The sequence below is a fragment of the Peromyscus eremicus genome, chromosome 3 (genome assembly GCF_949786415.1).
Source record: "Peromyscus eremicus chromosome 3, PerEre_H2_v1, whole genome shotgun sequence".
Taxonomy (NCBI): Eukaryota; Metazoa; Chordata; class Mammalia; order Rodentia; family Cricetidae; genus Peromyscus; species Peromyscus eremicus.
Genome location: NC_081418.1, coordinates 15,083,063 through 15,101,988, shown reverse-complemented (window position 1 = coordinate 15,101,988; position 18,926 = coordinate 15,083,063). Strand labels below are relative to the sequence as shown.

Sequence of the window (18,926 nt, the reverse complement as noted above, 5' to 3'; positions counted from 1 at the left end):
CTCAGTGTGCATGCTAGCCCAGTTTGGGTCTTGTGGATGTTTTTTTGCAAAAAGAAATTGCTTTGCTGAGCTAACACCAGAGGAGGAAGAGGAAAATTTCTCTTCCTGAGTGATGGCACATATATCAGGAAACTACTGACAAAGACAATCTTAAAAACATGGGCTGGGCGGTGGTGGCGCACGCCTTTAATCCCAGCACTCGGGAAGCAGAGGCAGGCAGATCTTTGTGAGTTCAAGGCCAGCCTGGTCTACAGAGCGAGATCCAGGAAAAGGCGCAAAGCTACACAGAGAAACCCTGTCTCGAAAAACCAAAAAAAAAAACCATGGAAAAATTTTAAATTAATGTAACTGCAATATCATTTTTACTTGACACATAAAAACTATACATGCATCTTTATCATACACAGCATTTTTGAAATACAGAATCAAGCTAATTTAAAATAAATTTCTCAGATTTTCTTTGTGGTCAGAACAGTTAAAACCTACTTTCTTATAAATTTTCAAAATATGATACATTGTTCTAACTATAAACAACCAGCTACACAACAGATCTGCAAAGCGTAACTGAAACTTTGTATCTTTTGAGCAACATCTCTTAACCTTCTATTTCCTGCTCCTTAATATTTATGACTTTTCAGGATTCCTACCTGTTCAATTTGTTTTTTAAAGATTCCACATGTGAGATTATGTGATATATGTCTTGCTGGGCCTGCCAGCTTCTTTGAACATAATGCATTCCAGGCTCATCTGAGTCTTAAATAACATGATCTCCTTCTTCGTTAGAACCCAATGGTATTTCACCACTACATTACACTAGATTTAAACACTGCCCTTTTTGGAAACAGAAACAGCACACTTTGGTGTGGCTCACTCTAGGATGCTGCACTGGAAATCTGCAAATTAAGCAACTGTCTCCTATGATATGCATCGCTGTCTTTGCTGTCCTGCTCGTCCAGTGACTTTCTTATACAGCTCTTCAACTCTTCAATCCCTTCCCCAGTAACTGCTGAGATGGGGATGATACGTTGGAACTCCACAGCCTTCTCTGGAAGCATGTTGTTTTCAAATAAATGCAGAAAACCTGAAACAAAGAATAGGTGGTCTTTATGCCTTTTTGAAAAGTAAATCAAAACTACGGAGAGGTTTGACTGGAGAAGCAAGGAGCTGACGACTTAGCAGCGGGACTCCTCCCCTGCGCCGCCGCCCGGTCTCACCAGCTCTCGGGATCTTTGTTTCACTACTGACAATGGTGGTTCTTAGCACATGGTAAGCACTTGGCAAGGAACTGTAGGAGAAATTGATTTTAAACCACATGAACAATAAATATTAGATAAATCATGACAACACTTAAAGGAATAATAAAATGTGCTTGAGGAGACTGAATGAAATGAGGCAATACAGATACCCTGAAAGGAAGCTTCCATAAAAACAATGACATCATTTGGAACATTCTGGCTTGTCTCAGTACAAACATAAGCTTTAACTTCTCACTATTTAAACGGAGACCAGGATCCACATTTGAAACTGAAGCATAAAGCCAAATGGTCCAAGGGCAGAACACTTGAGTCCAGTCAATCACTTAGGGGCTACCAGAGCTGCATGACTTTATCTTCTCCCTAACATCACGGCAGTGGGGTGTGAGGTGAAAGGGGACAGCAAACTGACTGGATGGCCAACTGTCATATAAACTAAAACGGGTAGATGGAAATTATCACGGAGCCTGACTTCTCAGAGTTAGACACCCCCAACAAAGTCCAGAGAGGCAAACTCAAGAACTGCGGCGGTCCAGAGTACACAGACTCTTGAGTGACCCTCACTTCTAGTACCACCAACTGCAAAGAGAACTACTGACCCGATAGAGCAAGTGTTATTAAGGAATGAAGACTATTAAGGAGTATTTATGTCCCAGGACTAATTTACTAACTCAGGGACAGTTCTAGCATGTATATCATGTAAGGGAATGATTTTCAAGAGAAGAAAAATGATCTTAGTGCTGTCTGCTAATCCTAGTATATTAAAGTCTGTTTTCCCAATTATCATCACTCCAGTAATAGAAAGGAGAGAAATCAGTATTCTTCAAAGCAGATGGCCACTTGCCATTTGTAGATGAGGCCTTCTCCTAGACCCTGAAGTTGAAACTATCATCACCACAGGATAACGGTGTTTTACAACAGTCAGTTTTCCAAACTGTGGAGAGTCTCTGTGGTGGTTTGAGTAAGAATGACCCCTGTAGGCTCATACATTTGAATGTTTAGTCACCATAAGTGGAAGTCTTTGCTAGGATTAGAAGGATTACGAAGTGTGGCCTTGTTGGAGGAAGTACATCAGTGGGGGTGGGCTTGGCATTTCAAAAAGCCCACATAGGGCCCAGTGTTTGTCTGTCTTTCTGCCTGTGGATCAGGATGTACCTCTCAGATACTGCTCCAGTGCCATGCCCCTCCCCCTGATGATAATGGACTAAGCCTCTGAAACTGTAATCAAGGTCCCAGTTAAATGCTTTCCTTTATAAGAGTTGCCTTGGTCATGGTGTCTCTTCACAGCAACGGAACAGTAACTAAAACAGTCCTTTTAAGTTTTTTATATAGTGGAAATACTTCCATTTAAGAAATTACATACAAATCCTCTAGTCACAAGATTTATTTTCTATGTCACATAAACACAGGACTAAATGTTCTTTTCTAAAAACTAGTATTCTTCAGAGTTACTAAATTTATGTTAATAAAACCAAAAAACCTCTTAAAACTACCAGCTCTTGGGCTGGAGAGACGGCTCAGCAGTCAAGGGTACTGGGTGCTCTTCCAGAGGACCCGGGTTCAGTTCTAGCATGGTAACTAACAACTGCGTGTAACTCCAGTCCCAGACCTGATGCCTTCCGCCAAGCATGCACACGGTACACAGACATACACACAGATAAAACAGCCACACATATATAAAATCTCAAAACACAAGTAAACCCTACTAGGTTTGTTAAAGTACAGTGTGCACTCGTGAGATAAAACTCTAGGGCTGATAAAACTTGCTAATGCTTCAGAGGTAGTTGCTGACTTTTTCTCCTTTTACCCACATTTCCTGTGTTTTGGTTTTGTTTCCTTTTTTTAAGGTTTATTTTATTTTTAGCTGGTCACGACGATACACAGCTTTAATCCCAGCACTCAGGAGGCAGAGGTAGGTGGATCTGTGAGTTTAAAGCCAACCAGGTCTACACAGATTTCTAGGCCAGCCAGCTACATTACAAAACCCTGTCTAAAAATAAGAAAGAAAAAAAAAACTCAAGAAACAAACAAACAAAACGATTTATTTTATCTCTAATTAAGTACATGAACGGATGTCTGGGTGTGTAGATGTATGGGTGAGCACAAGAGGCATCGAACTCTCATCCAGCTGGAGTTCCAGGTAGTTATGAGGCCCCTGACATAGATGCTGGAAACCAAACTCTGGTCCTCCACAAGAACAGCATAGGCTCTCAATGGCTGAGGCATCTCTAGGCCCTCTCTTGCACCCTTTAAAGCTCTGCATAAATTTTAATTCTTTATAAAGTCTAACCTTTTTGGACCAAAGTAATCTTTCTTTTCTTTCTCTAACTTAACTGTATCACTCATTTTGAGACTTGATAATGACTGGTCAAGGCTATTTCAGTGCTTATACATTATATGGTCTTTCTTCCAATGTCGTTTCTCAGAGTAGAAACCATTGATTTTTGCTGCCATTGGTCATGGTAGTACATACCTATAATCCCAGTACCTGGGAGGTGGAGGCAGGAATTCAAGGTGGTAAAGTTGAAGCCAGTCTGAGCTACAGGAGACGCTGTCTCAAAAACTTAACCCCTCCACCAAAAAAGAACAGAAGTGAAAAGGCCCGACATTCTCTGCATACAGCTAGTACTGTGGAACAGGAGAGTTAATGAGCTATACCTGCAGGGTTCTGGAGCTGCTCCATCAGTTCGTCCAGTTTAACCTGGGCGTCGGGCAAGTCCATCTTATTTACTGCCAAGAGTGCAGGTTTTGTCTGCAGTTCCTCTTTGTATAACTCCAACTCCTTTAAGTGAAAAGAAAAACCAAAGAATTTTTTTTAACAGTATATATATAAATGAAGGTTATGGTGATATTTCTTTAATGACCTGGGAAACCTATAGCTCATTCATATCGCCACAAAGCAATAAATCCCAATAACTATAAAACAAAGGAAATTCAGAAAATGCTACTTGCTAAACCATGTCAATAAGATGTTAGCTCACATGACTTTCCACAAGCAGCTGATTTTGTGTCTCGAGTCAAATGCAAGTAACTAGACTCAAGAGAGAAAAGACTTAGGCCAATAATAACAAATTAATACTGCTGCATTCTTAGAAAAGGCGTATGTACTTAGGAGTAAATTTCATAAAGTTGTGGGAGTGGCTAAAGAACTAAAATAAAAAAGACTGGTTTTTTGTTTTGTTTTGTTTTTTGCCTCTTACTTTGAGTAAGTAAGTAGTATGCCTAGTAAGTATCCAGTCTAAAGCATAAACAAAAGATCTGGTTATCAGTTACAGATTTGGCAGTCAAGGGTACATTCATTGTAAGCAATGAGAAATAATGACAGTAGGTAAGATTACAAAACAACTCTCAATAATCTTGCCTAAATGGTAAGACAAGTGCTGGGATTAGAGCTTAATGGTGGAATGCTTGTGTAACATTCATGGTTTGATCATTACCTCCAAAAAGAGAAGAAAAAAAAGTGAGGAGAGTTTTTAAGTGGAGAATGTTTCAAGAAGACAGACACTAGAGCAGAAGCAAGATAAGATGTGAGGGATATGGAGCTTGAGAGGGTGTTACCCACGGAATAATGAGGAATGTGTGAATACTGAAGAACTGGAAACGGCAACTTTGGTTCTTTAACTGAATACAATCTTTTAAAGGTTACTATACTCCAGAACACAGCAAATAAAAAAACTTACTTTTGTAAGAAGTATTATAGTTTCAAAGGCAGTTCTGTATGGAGTTACAGAAGAAAGCTGAAATCCAGAAATATCAACCTAAAAGGAGAGAAGAGAAAACCCAGAACATAAAATGGTTACTCAGGTCTATGCTTAGCAACGTCTTCTCTCTCAATAATTTCAACAAAGAATAATTTCTCAATCTGTATTTTACTGGCAATTGAGTCATTAAGTGCAAGGACAGAAACTGAGTTGTCATGCGAACTATAAGCATCACTAAAGCATCACCCACTAAGAACAAAAGAGATATAGAAGAGTGTGCTAAAATCTCAAGGAATCAAATCTTGGTAAGTATGGCCAAATGTGCATACAACACAGTAGCAACAGCATTTCCATGCCCATATTATAAACAAATATTACCTACTGATTTGTCCCCCATTGAAACAGACTTACTGGAGTGATATTTACTAGTACAGTCATGTACCATTTAATACCAGGGCTGCATTCTGAAAACTTGTCCTGTAACTTCATCGCTATGTGAATTTACGGAGTGTGAACACACATTTAAGATGGCTGTGATGTCACCAGGTTGTAAAAGCCTCTGATGCCCATAAGATACATAACAGACCATCAATAATGAAAACAGGGTTTTGTGGCACATTATCTTTAACCTTTCTTACAAAGTGCTTCTAGGAAAACCAAGTTAATTCATTTGAACCTCACACTGGTATGTATGACTTACAACAAAAAGCAGTTGTCTGGTTCTCTCTAAATGCTTGAGGAATTTGTGGCCCATTCCTTTGTTCATATGTGCTCCTTCTATCAAACCTGGGAGATCAGCTACTGAAATCTAATACAAAAGTAATGATTTGAGGAGAAAGAAAAACAGATGAAAACCAAGTTCAATTATTCCCAAATTTTCATATTTCACATATAATTTCTAATTAATCACTCTATGACATCTTTGAAATAAACATGTTAAAATGGTTTATCAGATATTTGGGCCCCATTTTAACTCATTACTCTATCAATCTATAGATATTGCGGGCTTAGTTTAATATGTATTACTTTAACAGTTATTAATAAGGTAAGTATTTTCTTTTCACAAATAATTAATTCTTGTATGCATATGTTTTAATGTGTCTTTTGGTTTCTTTCACTAAGGAATATGTACTCAAGATCTTCTAAATCTTTTCACGGCTTCATAATTCATTAATTTTTAGAACTGACTATTCCATTCTACAGATGTAACAGTTTATCCATTCATATACTGAGAGATTCTTGATTATTTCCAAGTTCTAGTAATTATAAATAAAGCTTCTCTGTGGATAGGAAAAAGCTCTATAGTTCTTCCTTATGAAGAATGCAAAGCAAACCTCAATGAAACCTTTTCCCAGAACCAGAAAGTTGGAACGAAACAGATCCCATGGAAGCACTATCATTTCTATAGAAGAGCTTTCAGGAACTGGAGATTAACAATTCACTGGGGTAGTAAAATATGGGCATATACTGACAAGATACAGATTAGGGAAGACATAATTCTATAGGATGACATGAACGTAACATTTGGAAGAACAAGAATTAAATTCATGTTTTACTATAATAATGCTGAACAGAATAATGCTGAACAGTTTTACTTATCATAAACAACAACCACAACAACAATCTGTTTTTTCCTCCAAGACCGAGCTGGAGAGATGGCTCAGTGGCTAAGAGTATATACTGTTCTTGCAGAGGATCCAAGTTCAATTCCCAGCACCCAAATCATGCAGCTCACAACTGCCTGTAGTACCACCTCCAGTGACTCTGATACCCATTTGACCTTATATAAACACACACATAAATAAATAACAATATATATTTTTTAAAAGTCATACTAACAAAAAAATTGTAACTTCTAAGCATGTGTTGTGTTTTGCTTTAAAAATACCAACCTGTTTGAAATCATTGTACATAATCTTTCCAAGTTCAGGCTTTAGTGTTGTAACTGAAGAAAAAAGGACAGTACAATAAGGAAAGAATAAAAGACTAATTCTCTAGAAAAATGGCAACATTGTATATAGAATGAATAGTATCTACCTTCTGAATATCTAGTCCCATTTTAATGTGTTAAAATGGAAGCTACAGTTATCTCTGTTGTTCACACTGTACTTTAAAAGACAGAGAGAGACTTCTGTGCTCTGGCCTCAAGTGCTGTTGCATGGCCAGGAGCAGCTTGATAACGTTTAGGGGCTCAGAATTTAGGTTCTGATCACAATCACTGATTCTGCAGTAAAAATTTTCTTTCCTTTCTCCTTAAAAAGTCATTGCCTTTATGTATGTATTTACTTGGGGGAGGGGCTTGTGCATGGAATGGTATGGAATGGTCAGAGAACCTACAGGACTCACTTCTCTCCTCCCACCAGATGTAGCAACACTCGGGGTTTAGTGGCAAGTACCTTTACCCACTAAGCCACCTCACAGGGCCGAGTGAAGTTCCTCTAGTCTGTTCTCACTTGAGTTGTTCTCACGCCTCGTCGTTTTACACTAGCCCTCTCCTAGGACGTTTTTGTCTTTCCTTCTGTTGTGGCGAATCTGGCTTGTCAACTTGACAACCCCGAGGAAGGGAAATCTCCACTGAAGAGTTACTGGCCTGTAGGCATGTGTATGTGAGACCTACATATAGAAACATACTTTTTAAACTGCTGACTGATGGTGAAGGCCAGTCTACTGTGGGCAGTGCACCTGAAAAGGTGGTCCTCGGTTCTATAAGAAGGGCAGCTGCGCAAGCCAGAGCAGCAAGCCAGTAAGCAGCATTCGTCTGTGGTCTCTGCTTCAAGCTCCCGCCCTGAGGGCTGCCTTGGCTTCCCTTGGTGACGGGTTATAACCTGTAAGCCACACAAATCCTTTCCTTCCCACGCTGATTCGGTCAGGGTGTGGATCACAGCAAGAGAAGGCAACCTAGAATCCCTCCACTGTTCTTCTAAGGAGTCTCATGTGTTTGAATGGTTTAATAGTACTTTCCAGATTAATGCCATTCTGTGCTTTTTTGTTTAATAACGGCAAATAGTCTATCAGACTCACTCAATACCTTTAACCTATTCTTTTACTGTATCTCATCTATCTACTGCACAAGCATATTAACTAGATTCATTAATGCTTTATGCCAATCAATTTCTATATTATAGGCTAAGAAAACTTTTGGAAAGTCTATTTTATCCATTGCACAAAGTCTTCCAAATACTCTTACGACATTTAATAAGATAAAAGACAACCCACAGTCTATGCAATTTGATCTGATTTTAATCTCATTTCTCTCTGTCTCTTACTTCATTTTCTCTAGACGAACTTCCTTGTAACTACTAAGCTGTGTACAGGCTGTTTTCATGACTTAAAGACCCTTCACCTCTATTCTAAGGCACTGATTAATCAAATTATTATTCATATCTCAGCCAAGCACATTCTATCAAGGTCTACACTTACTTACTCTTTAACAAACCGCTTTCATTCCCTTATATTTATCATTGAAATGTACACATTCCTTTCTCCTTTAGTATAAGTACAATTATAAGTCTAAGTATAAATATAATTGCTGGTTTTGCTCATCAGTTTTTCTAGCAGTATAACCTAATATGGTTCCTAGAAATAAATCCTCATAAAATTAATAAAAATATTCATCTCTGTTTCCTAGTATTTATCACAGCGTGGAACAAGAGCTAAGTAGCTTATAAAATCCTATGTAAAGCAAATAGTGATTGTGCAACAGAGAAATAAATGCAGCAAAGTTCCTAACAAGGACAGGAAACTTTTGTGAGGACTGTTGTGGTCTGAAAGAGTAAAAAGAAATGCATGGAATCTAACTGCTGAAAGCTTTCAAACTAAAGCTAACCTCAGAGTTTTATTATTCTTATGCAAAGAAAATTTACCCTCATATTAAAATACACCAATTATACTTACATGCATAATCTGCAATCACAGGCTTTGCATGGGAAACCCGACTTAGTAAAGAGGATTTTCCAGCATTTGGGAATCTGAAATAATACGTCACATATATACATTATATGCGTTATAACAATATAATGCATATATCCATTATAACAAATACCAGAATTACTAATAGTTCCACATTTCTGAATTCCCAATATTTCAAATGTTTACAGCTTTAGTTGGGGGCATGAACCCGGAGAGTGGGGTCTAAAAAATGAGATGGACTAAAGTCTCATGCAATAGTCAGTTTTATTCAAAATATCAGGCAATTTATACTCTGAGAGATGAGAAGAATCACATGAGTGTCCAGTCACAAGAACAAGCCACATGTGGTAAAGACAGGTTTCCCCATAGAGGCATATGAATAATAACAGCTGAAGCTGGGAGGAACAGGAAAACACATTCCAAGAACAATTATGTGTTTTGAAGAAACTGAGTTCACAAGACTCTTGTGTTGTTTTCTTGGAGTTTTCTCACAAGCACTCACAAGTCTCACACAACTCCATTCTTGGACTGTGCTCCAACATCAAGAAATAGATTTCCTACCAGGTGGTGGTGGCACACACCTTTAATCCCAGCAATCAGGAGGCAGGCGAATCTCTGAGTTCAAGATCAGCATGGTCTACAGAGCTAGTTCCAAGACACCAGAACTACATAGAGAAACCCTGTCTCAAAGAGCATCCCTCAAAAGAAGTAGATTTCTTGAATATTTCTGGAATTAAGATTAGAATATCAGGGGTATAGCTCAGTAGTAGAATCAGTACTTTGCATTCAAGAGGCCTAGGATTTGTCATCCTTTCTCCACAAGATTGTAAGTCCAAAATAATATTGGAAAACTTGAGAAAATATACTTATGAATAAAGATATGAATTTGAGAATTATGAGAGTGAAGTGCCTGTTTTTTTCTTTACTTATGTAAATAAAATAAATAATTCAGGGCTGGAGAGAATGGCTGAAGGCTTAGGAAGAGTTTATACTGCTTCTACAGAGAAAACGAGTTTGGTACTCAGCATCCCTCCTGGGCAGCCCACTAGTGCTCACATGTGATCCAGCTTCCGAAGGACCTGGCACCTCACACCCCCACATGTACTGGACTCACATGCAGACACAACTGCATACACACAATTACAAACGAGTTCTTAAAGCTCAAAACCTTGTAATTCACTCTCTCTCTTTTTAATTAATTCATTTGTCTTCCTGTATACGGGTGTTCTGCTTGTATATCTATATGCCACATGTGTGTCTTGTGTCTGTTGAAGCCAGAAGAGGGAGTTGGAGCCCCTGGGAGTTACAGAGAGTTGTGTATTGCCATGTGGATGCTGGAAATTGAACTGGGGTCCTCTGAAAAAACTGTTGATGCTCCTACCCGCTCACCCTGCTCTTTAGCCCCACAATTCACTATCTTTAGCCAAACATTGACATTATTTAATTTTTTTAGATTATGAACATTTTCAAACACAGACAAAAATACAGAATTAATAGAGTAATCACCTAGCTTCAATTAATATTAATACATTATCAATACAATATTTATTTTTAAAAAAATTTTGAGATAACACAATTAAAACCTTTCTTCCTTGCCTTTCCTCCCTCCAAAGTGTCCCATATACTCCTCCCCACTCTCCTTCAAATTCATAACCTCTTCTGTCATTAACTGCATGCATGTGTGTATGTATCCACACACACATATTCCCAAATGTAAACTGCTCAGTCCATACAAAGTCACTCGTATGTGTTTTCATACACACAGCAGTTAGCTACGTTCCTGGTACTGGCAATGATATCCCTTAATGAGTGTATCTTAAATCCAATCGGAGAGCCGTTGCTTACTGCCAGTGTACTCATGCCAATACTGCATCTTTAGGGTTATGTGCCATGCTGGTTATTGATATGGCTCACAGGCACCACAGCTGGGTAGAACTGGGTTGCCTTCCTCCTTTGGAAGCTTGCACGGTGCTTTCTGATTGCATGAAAGCTAGTTCTCAGAGAGGAGGCATTCAGGTCAGTTGCAGCTCAGGGATCTCCAATTTTTAAAATCTGGTTGTTTGGCTACAAATCCAAATAAAGCCTTGGCATTATAATTAGCTTGAGTGTCTCTGAAATCTCTTTTTCATATAAGCTTCCCTTCCATTTTGCTTCTCTTTTGCAATTTATCTTATTTTTTTAATATTTCTCTTTTTTTAAAGACTTATTTATATATTATGTATACAGTGTTCTAACTGCATGTCAGAAGAGGGCACCAGATCTCATTACAGATGGTTGTGAGCCACCATGTGCTTGCTGGGAACTGGAACTCAGGACCTCTGGAAGAGCAGCCAGTGCTCTTAACCTCTGTACCATCTTTCTAGCCCCTGCAATTTATTTTTAAAGAAACTGGGTCATTGGTCCTATAGAGCTTCTTTTCTACAGTTTAGAATTTTCTGCTGCCATGCACACAGCATCATTTAATATACTCCTTTGCCCTGGATTCTATAAGCTTTGTTCCCCTAGAGAACCCTGACTTATTCAGTATGCCTTGAATTTTCTTTTTTGGAAGAATATTTCATAGTTGACTGACCTGATTTTAAACTGTATGACATTAAGAACAACTTGGTTAATATACAACTTACCCAGCCAACTTTCTAGTGACAAACATTTATATTGCTTCTAATTTTTGCAATTATAAATAACTGCAAAAATATGTATGTAACAGCCATCAAGAGGCCATCAAGATGGCTCAGTGGGTAAAGTCTGACTTCTATTTGATCCCTGGGATTTACACATGTGCTGTGGCAATTGCATGCCCATACATATATACACAACACAAATAAATGTAATAAAAATGTATATACAACTGGAGAGATATATATTACTAACTGATATTTTGGAATGGTAGGATTAATAACTAAATTGTTCTTTTATTTTCTTTCTGCAAAACAATGTAGATATTTGTCTTACTTCTTTCTAAAACTTTTAAGCAAGGGGCTGGAAAAATGGCACAGTGGTCAAGAGCATAGGCTGCTCTTCTGGAGGACCTGGGTTCAATTCTCAGCAACCACACATGCCTTCCTCTGGTCTCTGAGGATATCAAGCACACAAGTGGTACACAGATATACATGAAGGCAAAACACCCATACATATAAAATAAAATAAAATAAAAATTAAACAATATGGTGACTATCTTAAATCTTTGTATCTTTAATTTGTTATTGTAATAAATTTCTACTTGAGTAAATATGAGTTTAAAATATATGATCACTTTAAAGGCTTTTGACTTTACTGCTAAATTTCCCTTACGGGCCCACCTTGTATTAAGTATTAAATATAAGCATTAAGCAAAAGAATTAAAATAAGGGTCACTTAAAAAAATTTCCTCAAGACCCATCCTACCTGCTATCACCCACAGGTCCCTTCTGTGATTTATCTAACCTCTCTACCCAGCCAGACCTCCCACTTTCTTCTCCAGGGTCCAACCTGGTAAGTCTCCCTGACTTCCTTATTCATGCCTTCTCCCCAACCAGCCCGACAGCCTGGGTCACAAATCCAGTGCTAACATACAAATTACATAAACTAGGAATATTCACTGCCCCAATTATTATCTGTATTAATTTTTCAGTCTTGGTCTGCTTGAATGTATTAGAAGAATATAAATGATACTTACCCTACTAAGCCTACATCAGCTATAACTTTTAGGTCAAGGTGAATTATTCGCTTCTGGCCTTTCAAAGGTAAGAAATTTGTATGTAATTTACCACCAAGGCCACCTTTAGCAACCAGAATTCTATCTTCTTCTTTATTGAGTTCTCCTTTAAGAGGAGAGAAAGACAACAAACATTAATAAATAAAGCCAATAATATGCTATGTTTTGTTTTTTTTTCACAAATACATGCCAAGAAGTTCCAATTTAGAAATCTAAAGGGCTAAACTTAAGATTTAATTTCTTTAAAAAAAATGTAACACTTTTAAAAGCAGCTCCCTAGGGCTGGCAGCTCAGAAGCAAAGTGTCTGTCTACCATGACAAAAGGCAAACAAACACTGACCCAGAACAGCATTTTTGTAAGCAGCTAAAAGGAAGCTGATTAGTATGTTTTAAAACTAAGTAAGTATCCTTACCTCTTTAAAGTCATCTTAAACCTAGCAGTGAGTTTTTGAATACATTTTATGTACATTTAAAAAATCTTTAATAAGCTAGTAGCTGAAATTATAAATGTTAAAACCTTTCTTCTGTGAAATGGCTTGGTGTGCTAAGGCACTTGCCGCCAACCTTGATGACCTGAGTTTTAGCCAAAGAACCCACATGATGGGAGGACAGAGCTGATTCCTGAAAACTGTCCTCCTACCTCCACAAAACAAATGTGATGTTAACATTCAAGAAAATTTTATTCTGCAAGTTAAGAAGTTATTGTACTATTTTCTGAATTAATTTTGGAGAATGAGTTCATTTCTCCTAAGCTTAGAAGCTGCAGCACACTCACCTATAACTTTACCATTTTCATCAGTTACTGAAATACCCACAGGTACAGGGATTTCATAGTCTTTTCCTTTGGGGCCCTTCAATGCACTAACTCTACAAAAAACAAAACAAAAAACACGTAAATGATTTACAAAGGCAACTAGCCATCAACCCTTCTCACTAATACAGGCATTAAGAAGTTAAATGCTAAAAAAGATTATTCCTACTTTTTACATTTTATACTGTGTCCTATAAAAACAGAAAGTAGTTGTTACCAGGTTAACCACTAAAAGTCATTTCAATCTGAAATGAACTAATATATTGTACATCTAAAATACAAAGACGATTGCTTCAATACAAATAAGTCGAACCCCCTCCCAACAAATCCAATGAATATACGAATCTTCTAAAAAAACTGACCATAACTGGTAGTTCTTAAATTATTTATTATTTATTTATTTATTTATTTATTTATTTATTTATTTATTTATTTTTAGTTTTTCGAGACAGGGTTTCTCTGTGTAGCTTTGCGCCTTTCCTGGAACTCACTCTGTAGACCAGGCTGGCCTCGAACTCACAAAGATCCGCCTGCCTCTGCCTCCCGAGTGCTGGGATTAAAGGCGTGCGCCACCACTGCCCGACTAGTTCTTAAATTATAGGAAGCTAATAAGAGGCTACTTTACATGAAAATAAGTTGGTATAATCTTCTAACAGTAACTCCACTTGTAGGAATTTATCAAAAACTTGAATATAAGCATAGGAATAAAGAAACAGGGTCACTTGTACAGAATCTACACAGGAGATCATTAATACACTATGGCTATGGCAATAAAAAAAAAAAAAAAAAAAAACACTAGCCTAAACTGGCAAATGATAAAATGCTAATTCCAGCCAGGCGGTGGTGACGCACACCTTTAATCCCAGCACTCAGGAGGCAGAGCCAGGTGGATCTCTGTGAGTTCAAGGCCAGCCTGGTCTACAGAGCGAGTTCTAGGATAGGCTCCAAAGCTACACAGAGAAACCCTGTCTCGAAAAAACAAAAAGACAAAATAAAACAAAAGTGTTAATTCCAATACTGTGATACACAGCTTTCTGAATAAAATTTGGGCATGAAAAGGTTAAGTAAAAAGGAGGCTGTAAAATATTGTGCTCTTTTACTTTATTTCTTTATGCTGGATTTTATACACAAACACAATTACATTTGTATAAACACATAAATACATTAGGAAAGTCGATTCAAAGCAAATAAGGGTTATATCTGGGTGGAAGATTTATAAATGAAAGACTTTTTGTGGTGGTGAGTTGCAGTGGCATTGCTGAAATTTCGCTCAAGGTAAGTTTGGAAAAAAGCAGGGATTCAGATAATTCCTATTCCCATGAAGGAAAGCAAAAGGGCCCTGGAGACTAAATGGATAAAGGTCAAAACCATCAAAATAGCCATGTTAGGCTTTTGCTCGGCTAGAAGCACAGACAATAATTTACTTCAAATTACTAGTCAAGTTCTATATTGCTTCCCCAGAAGGGCTTGCTTTTCATCAAGCTCAAATCACTCAATAGGCACTCACCGACTGTTCGTTCCTCCTCCAGCCACAAACCGTTTCTGAGGATATTTGTTTTTAAGTTGTTTTAAGGTCATACTTTTATGGGCTACAACCCAGACGTCACCACCTCTTCCACCTTCTCCACCTAACCGAGGGTAGCCCATTCCACCACTTCCTCCCTTGGCAAAGATTCTTAGGTTATCGATGAAATTTCCATACTTAAAAAGAGAAAGAAAGAGGGAGAGAGAATATTTATACACCAAATGTTCTTATCAACGTAAAGGGTCTAGTTTCATTCTACTGAGGCTTCTTTCGAGAAAGAATGAAAGCTTTCTGTACAAAAAGTGCACAGCCTTTTCTTAGATCACCTCCTTTTCCAATTCCCCTCTCTTATGATCAACTGCTTCACCTACCCCCAAGGTCTCTCTGCCCTTTCTGTTTTCATTCTAAACCTCCTCTCCTGGGTGATCTCAGTAGGTACCAGGAACTATCACCCAGGGAGAATGTGGGCGTTTAGTAGTTTAAAACAACTGAAAAGCAGAACTGTATTTCATTTATATTTGAAACCCTTTAAACAAGTAACTTGTTGGTGGGTATCAGATGAATCGATGTCCCCTCCAAAACAAAATGTTTTAAAAGCAACGACAACAAAAAATCTGTTCCCTCAAAGAATTATCGAAGTTTATCCGTTCACCAAGACTGAACAAATGGATGGCTTTTGACTGTACCTGTGGTTTCCCCAGAAGCCTAACTCTTTTCCAGTACTGCTGTCCTCTAAAAACCTTGACTGTTAACTCCAAATGGTCTTTCAATGTTTCATCATCCCCTCTTAATGCATCCACTACCATGAGCCAAGAGCTCTTTCCTTTTTTTCTTAAGTGAATCTGATCTCTGAATTTTCCTCTACACAGAAACAGTCATGACTTTGGGGTTTTACTGCTTATGAAATAACAACATTCACAGAGCTGTATTCAAGTCCTTCAGCCTGTCATCCCAGCATTATTTTTACTTGTTAGAACTTTCCCATTCTCCCCCTCCTTGCTCTTTTCTATGCAATGACCTGCTCAGCCTCACTGCCATGCTACGTACACTTTTTCTCCTACTTAGATTATCATTTCTTTTCTATCATAAACCTACTTTCTGGTGTCAGATCTCCAATGTATTCTCAAATAACAGAACTAACTAAAATATGGCTTAAAATATGGTTTTATGATCTGAGGCATCTTTGGCACATTGCTCTCATTGACCCTTACTCTGCCTTTGCAGGATTCCTAAGAAATTGGATTACACCTTCTGAAATCTTATTCTGCAGTTAGTGTGTCTCTGTTTCCCTCACTAAATCAGCAACTTCCTATAAAGATCTTGTGTATTAATCCAAGGCTTTCAAATTACAGAGTAATTCCTTAAATTAATATTCACATTTTTTGATAATCTGAAATACTTTTAGGTATCAGGAATATCTGGGGATTTAAAAAAGTGAAGATTGACTACCCTGATACACTCTTGGTAAGGGCTTTTAAAGCTGTGTTTAACATGTGACTTTTTCTTTCTAGATTCGTTGAGATTTATTAAGGAATCTTATTTATAAGAGCCATCTTATAATGGCTGTTAGTAACAGAGGAAGGGCTTAAGTAAGATGACGTCTAGTTTTGAAAAACTATTACTACTTAGTCCATTCTGATTTTTTTTAATCCAAGCGGTTGGTTGCGGATTGCTATGAAAATGGATTCTTAGACAAGCACTACATAAAAGCTAAAATCTCTGTGAGAGGCACAACAATTACACACTTTGGCTTCAGAACAAGGTCTTCAGAAAGATACTGAAAGCAGTGCAAGGGAGGAAAAACGTATAAAAAGCAGGTTATGGGTACTACTTTAAACAACGAGAGCCAAAACAAAACAAACAAAAAAAGCAAAAGCCGCTGTACGCCACGTACACCGTAATCCCGGGTCTAAACCGCAGGCAGGTACCCCGACTTTCCTCCCACGTGCTTTGAGGAATTTTCTAAGAATTCCCCAAAGCGGGACCCCAACAGGCCTAACCACGTCAAAGACGCAAGCTTCTCCCAGGACAGAGGGAACTGAGGAACCACACCCCGGAGAGCGGCGAGGAGCACCCTAGCGGGGGCAGGACCCCCGGCACGGACCTTTCTCAACAACGCGCAACCGCAGCGCACCATGAGCGCGAAGGGGCACGACTCCCTCCCGCGGCACCCGCACGACTCTCGGCGCGGCGCGCCTCTGACGTCACTGCTGCCGCGCAGCTCTGACGTCACTGCTGCTCGCCGAGGTGACGCCTTAGCAGACCGGCGCGTGCGTGGTCTAGTGCGCTGGCGGAAGAGAGGCGTGCGCGCTGGGCGGTCTGCGGGTCTGGGGTGGAGGAAGGACAGTGCAATGCGGAGCTAGGTGTGAGCCGTGTGCCGAGGGACAGCAGGGCTCAGAGTAGGAGCCTCTGCAGTTGACGTTTGGAACGAATTGCACCGGAGACGGTCGCCGAGGGAACTTTGAGGTGCCAGAATTTTCTCCGAGTGCAAAACCCGTCAACAGGAGGAAAGCCAAACGTGTCAAGGACACGAAGAGCCCCACAAGACTGCTGGATGCCGACCTGAGCAAACACTAGCCAACACTTAAAACTTGTGGCGCAGAAGTGTTGAAAGAAGTGCCACGATGTTAGCTCTGTAAGAAGAATCTTGGGTGCAGGGGAGGCAAACAAAAATCCTAGCCTGTTCTGGGAGTCAGCCAAGAGTTTTCACCAGTGGTGAGGCTGCCCTTGTGTGAAGGCTGTTGTCGTGAGATCATAGTTACCGTTCCTTAGTTTGGGGAGGAAGCATCAGGAAGAGCCTGGGTATCAGCCTTACTCACCACCTCCCTGCGCTTTCAGTGACAAAAATGTGCACAGGCATACTAGAGGGGTCTCCCTACATTGCTCATTTTATTATTTTCTATCATTAGAATTGCCAGGTTCAGAATGCTTCCTACCGGAATGCGACTCGCATGGTCACCGGCCATGGTAGTGCAGTCGAGAGGAACTGTAAGAAGTTATTTGTTATGTTCTATTTTCAGTATGAGGCGTTTTTAAAGTTAGTGACAGATATCAGGAGGCCCCAGGCCTCAGGCCTCTCCCCTAGCTGGCACCTGGCAAAGGCTTGCCTCAGAACTCTTGAAGATTAGAAAGTTACAGGCAGTGTGCTACGTGCCTGAGCCCTAGATTAGAAAAGGGGGCAGTCTTAAGCCCCAAATTATTCATTGGGAAGGGGGCAAGTCCTAGCCTACGGGAAAAGAGGAATTTCACCATGAAAGGTTTATAACACGCCCCCACAGTCAGGCGTGTTCGCATATGCCTGGCGGACACTTCCGCCTAGCCAGGCCCAGGTCAGGATAGCCATTTCCGGGTCAGGGCATCTCGGGTGACCAAGATCCGTGACGTCCCACTAGCCACGTAAGCGCGCAACGTGTCCATGTGATCTACGCGCTTGCGTGTAGTAGTGACGCTGATCTGTCCACGCCCAGCCTTTAAAATCAGGCGCCATGTTCCCGGTTCCTTCTTCTCCACACACGTGTTTCCCGTAGGCCTGTTCACTCTCTGTCCCTTTACCTTTAATAAAACTCTTTGTTAGCGGATTCTGTCGTGTTTCGTGGCATTTCCTTGCAGGGTAAGCACACAACGCAGCTGAAAAACTAACACACCAGACCAAGGGACTTTAAAAATTCATCTTCTTGTGCAAGATCACCAAGTCAGCCATTTTCCCTTTTCCTATGCTGGCGTCCCTTTCTGCAGAAGCGTATATTAAAAACGTCTTCATTTTTACTAGTCTCTTGAATGTGTTATTTTATCCCCCACATTTCTGCACCTTAATGTGACAGCTTCTTCACTTCTCATTAAATACAGCTATTTGAAAATGCATAGTGTGGAAACCACTACTAGATTCTTTCACTGTTCCTGGACTTGGAAACTGTCATTGTCATTTAACCTGTAACAGTTGGGTGTTTTGTTTGTTTGGTTTTTGCTTTTTGGTGGTTTTTTTTTTTTTTAACCTCTGTATATTAACCCAAATATCACATGTTAGTTTCCATAT

General features: G+C 39.3%; 1 protein-coding gene across 1 annotated transcript; it reads right to left on the bottom strand.

The window, feature by feature from the left end:
- Positions 1 to 332: 332 nt before the first annotated feature.
- Positions 333 to 17,103, bottom strand: Gtpbp10 (GTP binding protein 10). Its single transcript, XM_059257305.1, has 10 exons — positions 16,998 to 17,103; positions 14,876 to 15,069; positions 13,333 to 13,424; positions 12,519 to 12,663; positions 8,849 to 8,922; positions 6,847 to 6,899; positions 5,655 to 5,762; positions 4,934 to 5,011; positions 3,912 to 4,035; positions 333 to 1,081 (listed from the first exon to the last, which is right to left on the bottom strand). Exons 1-10 carry the CDS (start codon positions 17,028 to 17,030, stop codon positions 873 to 875), a joined length of 1,110 nt encoding a protein of 369 aa, XP_059113288.1. The 5' UTR covers positions 17,031 to 17,103; the 3' UTR covers positions 333 to 872.
- Between the last annotated feature and the right edge of the window lie 1,823 nt (positions 17,104 to 18,926).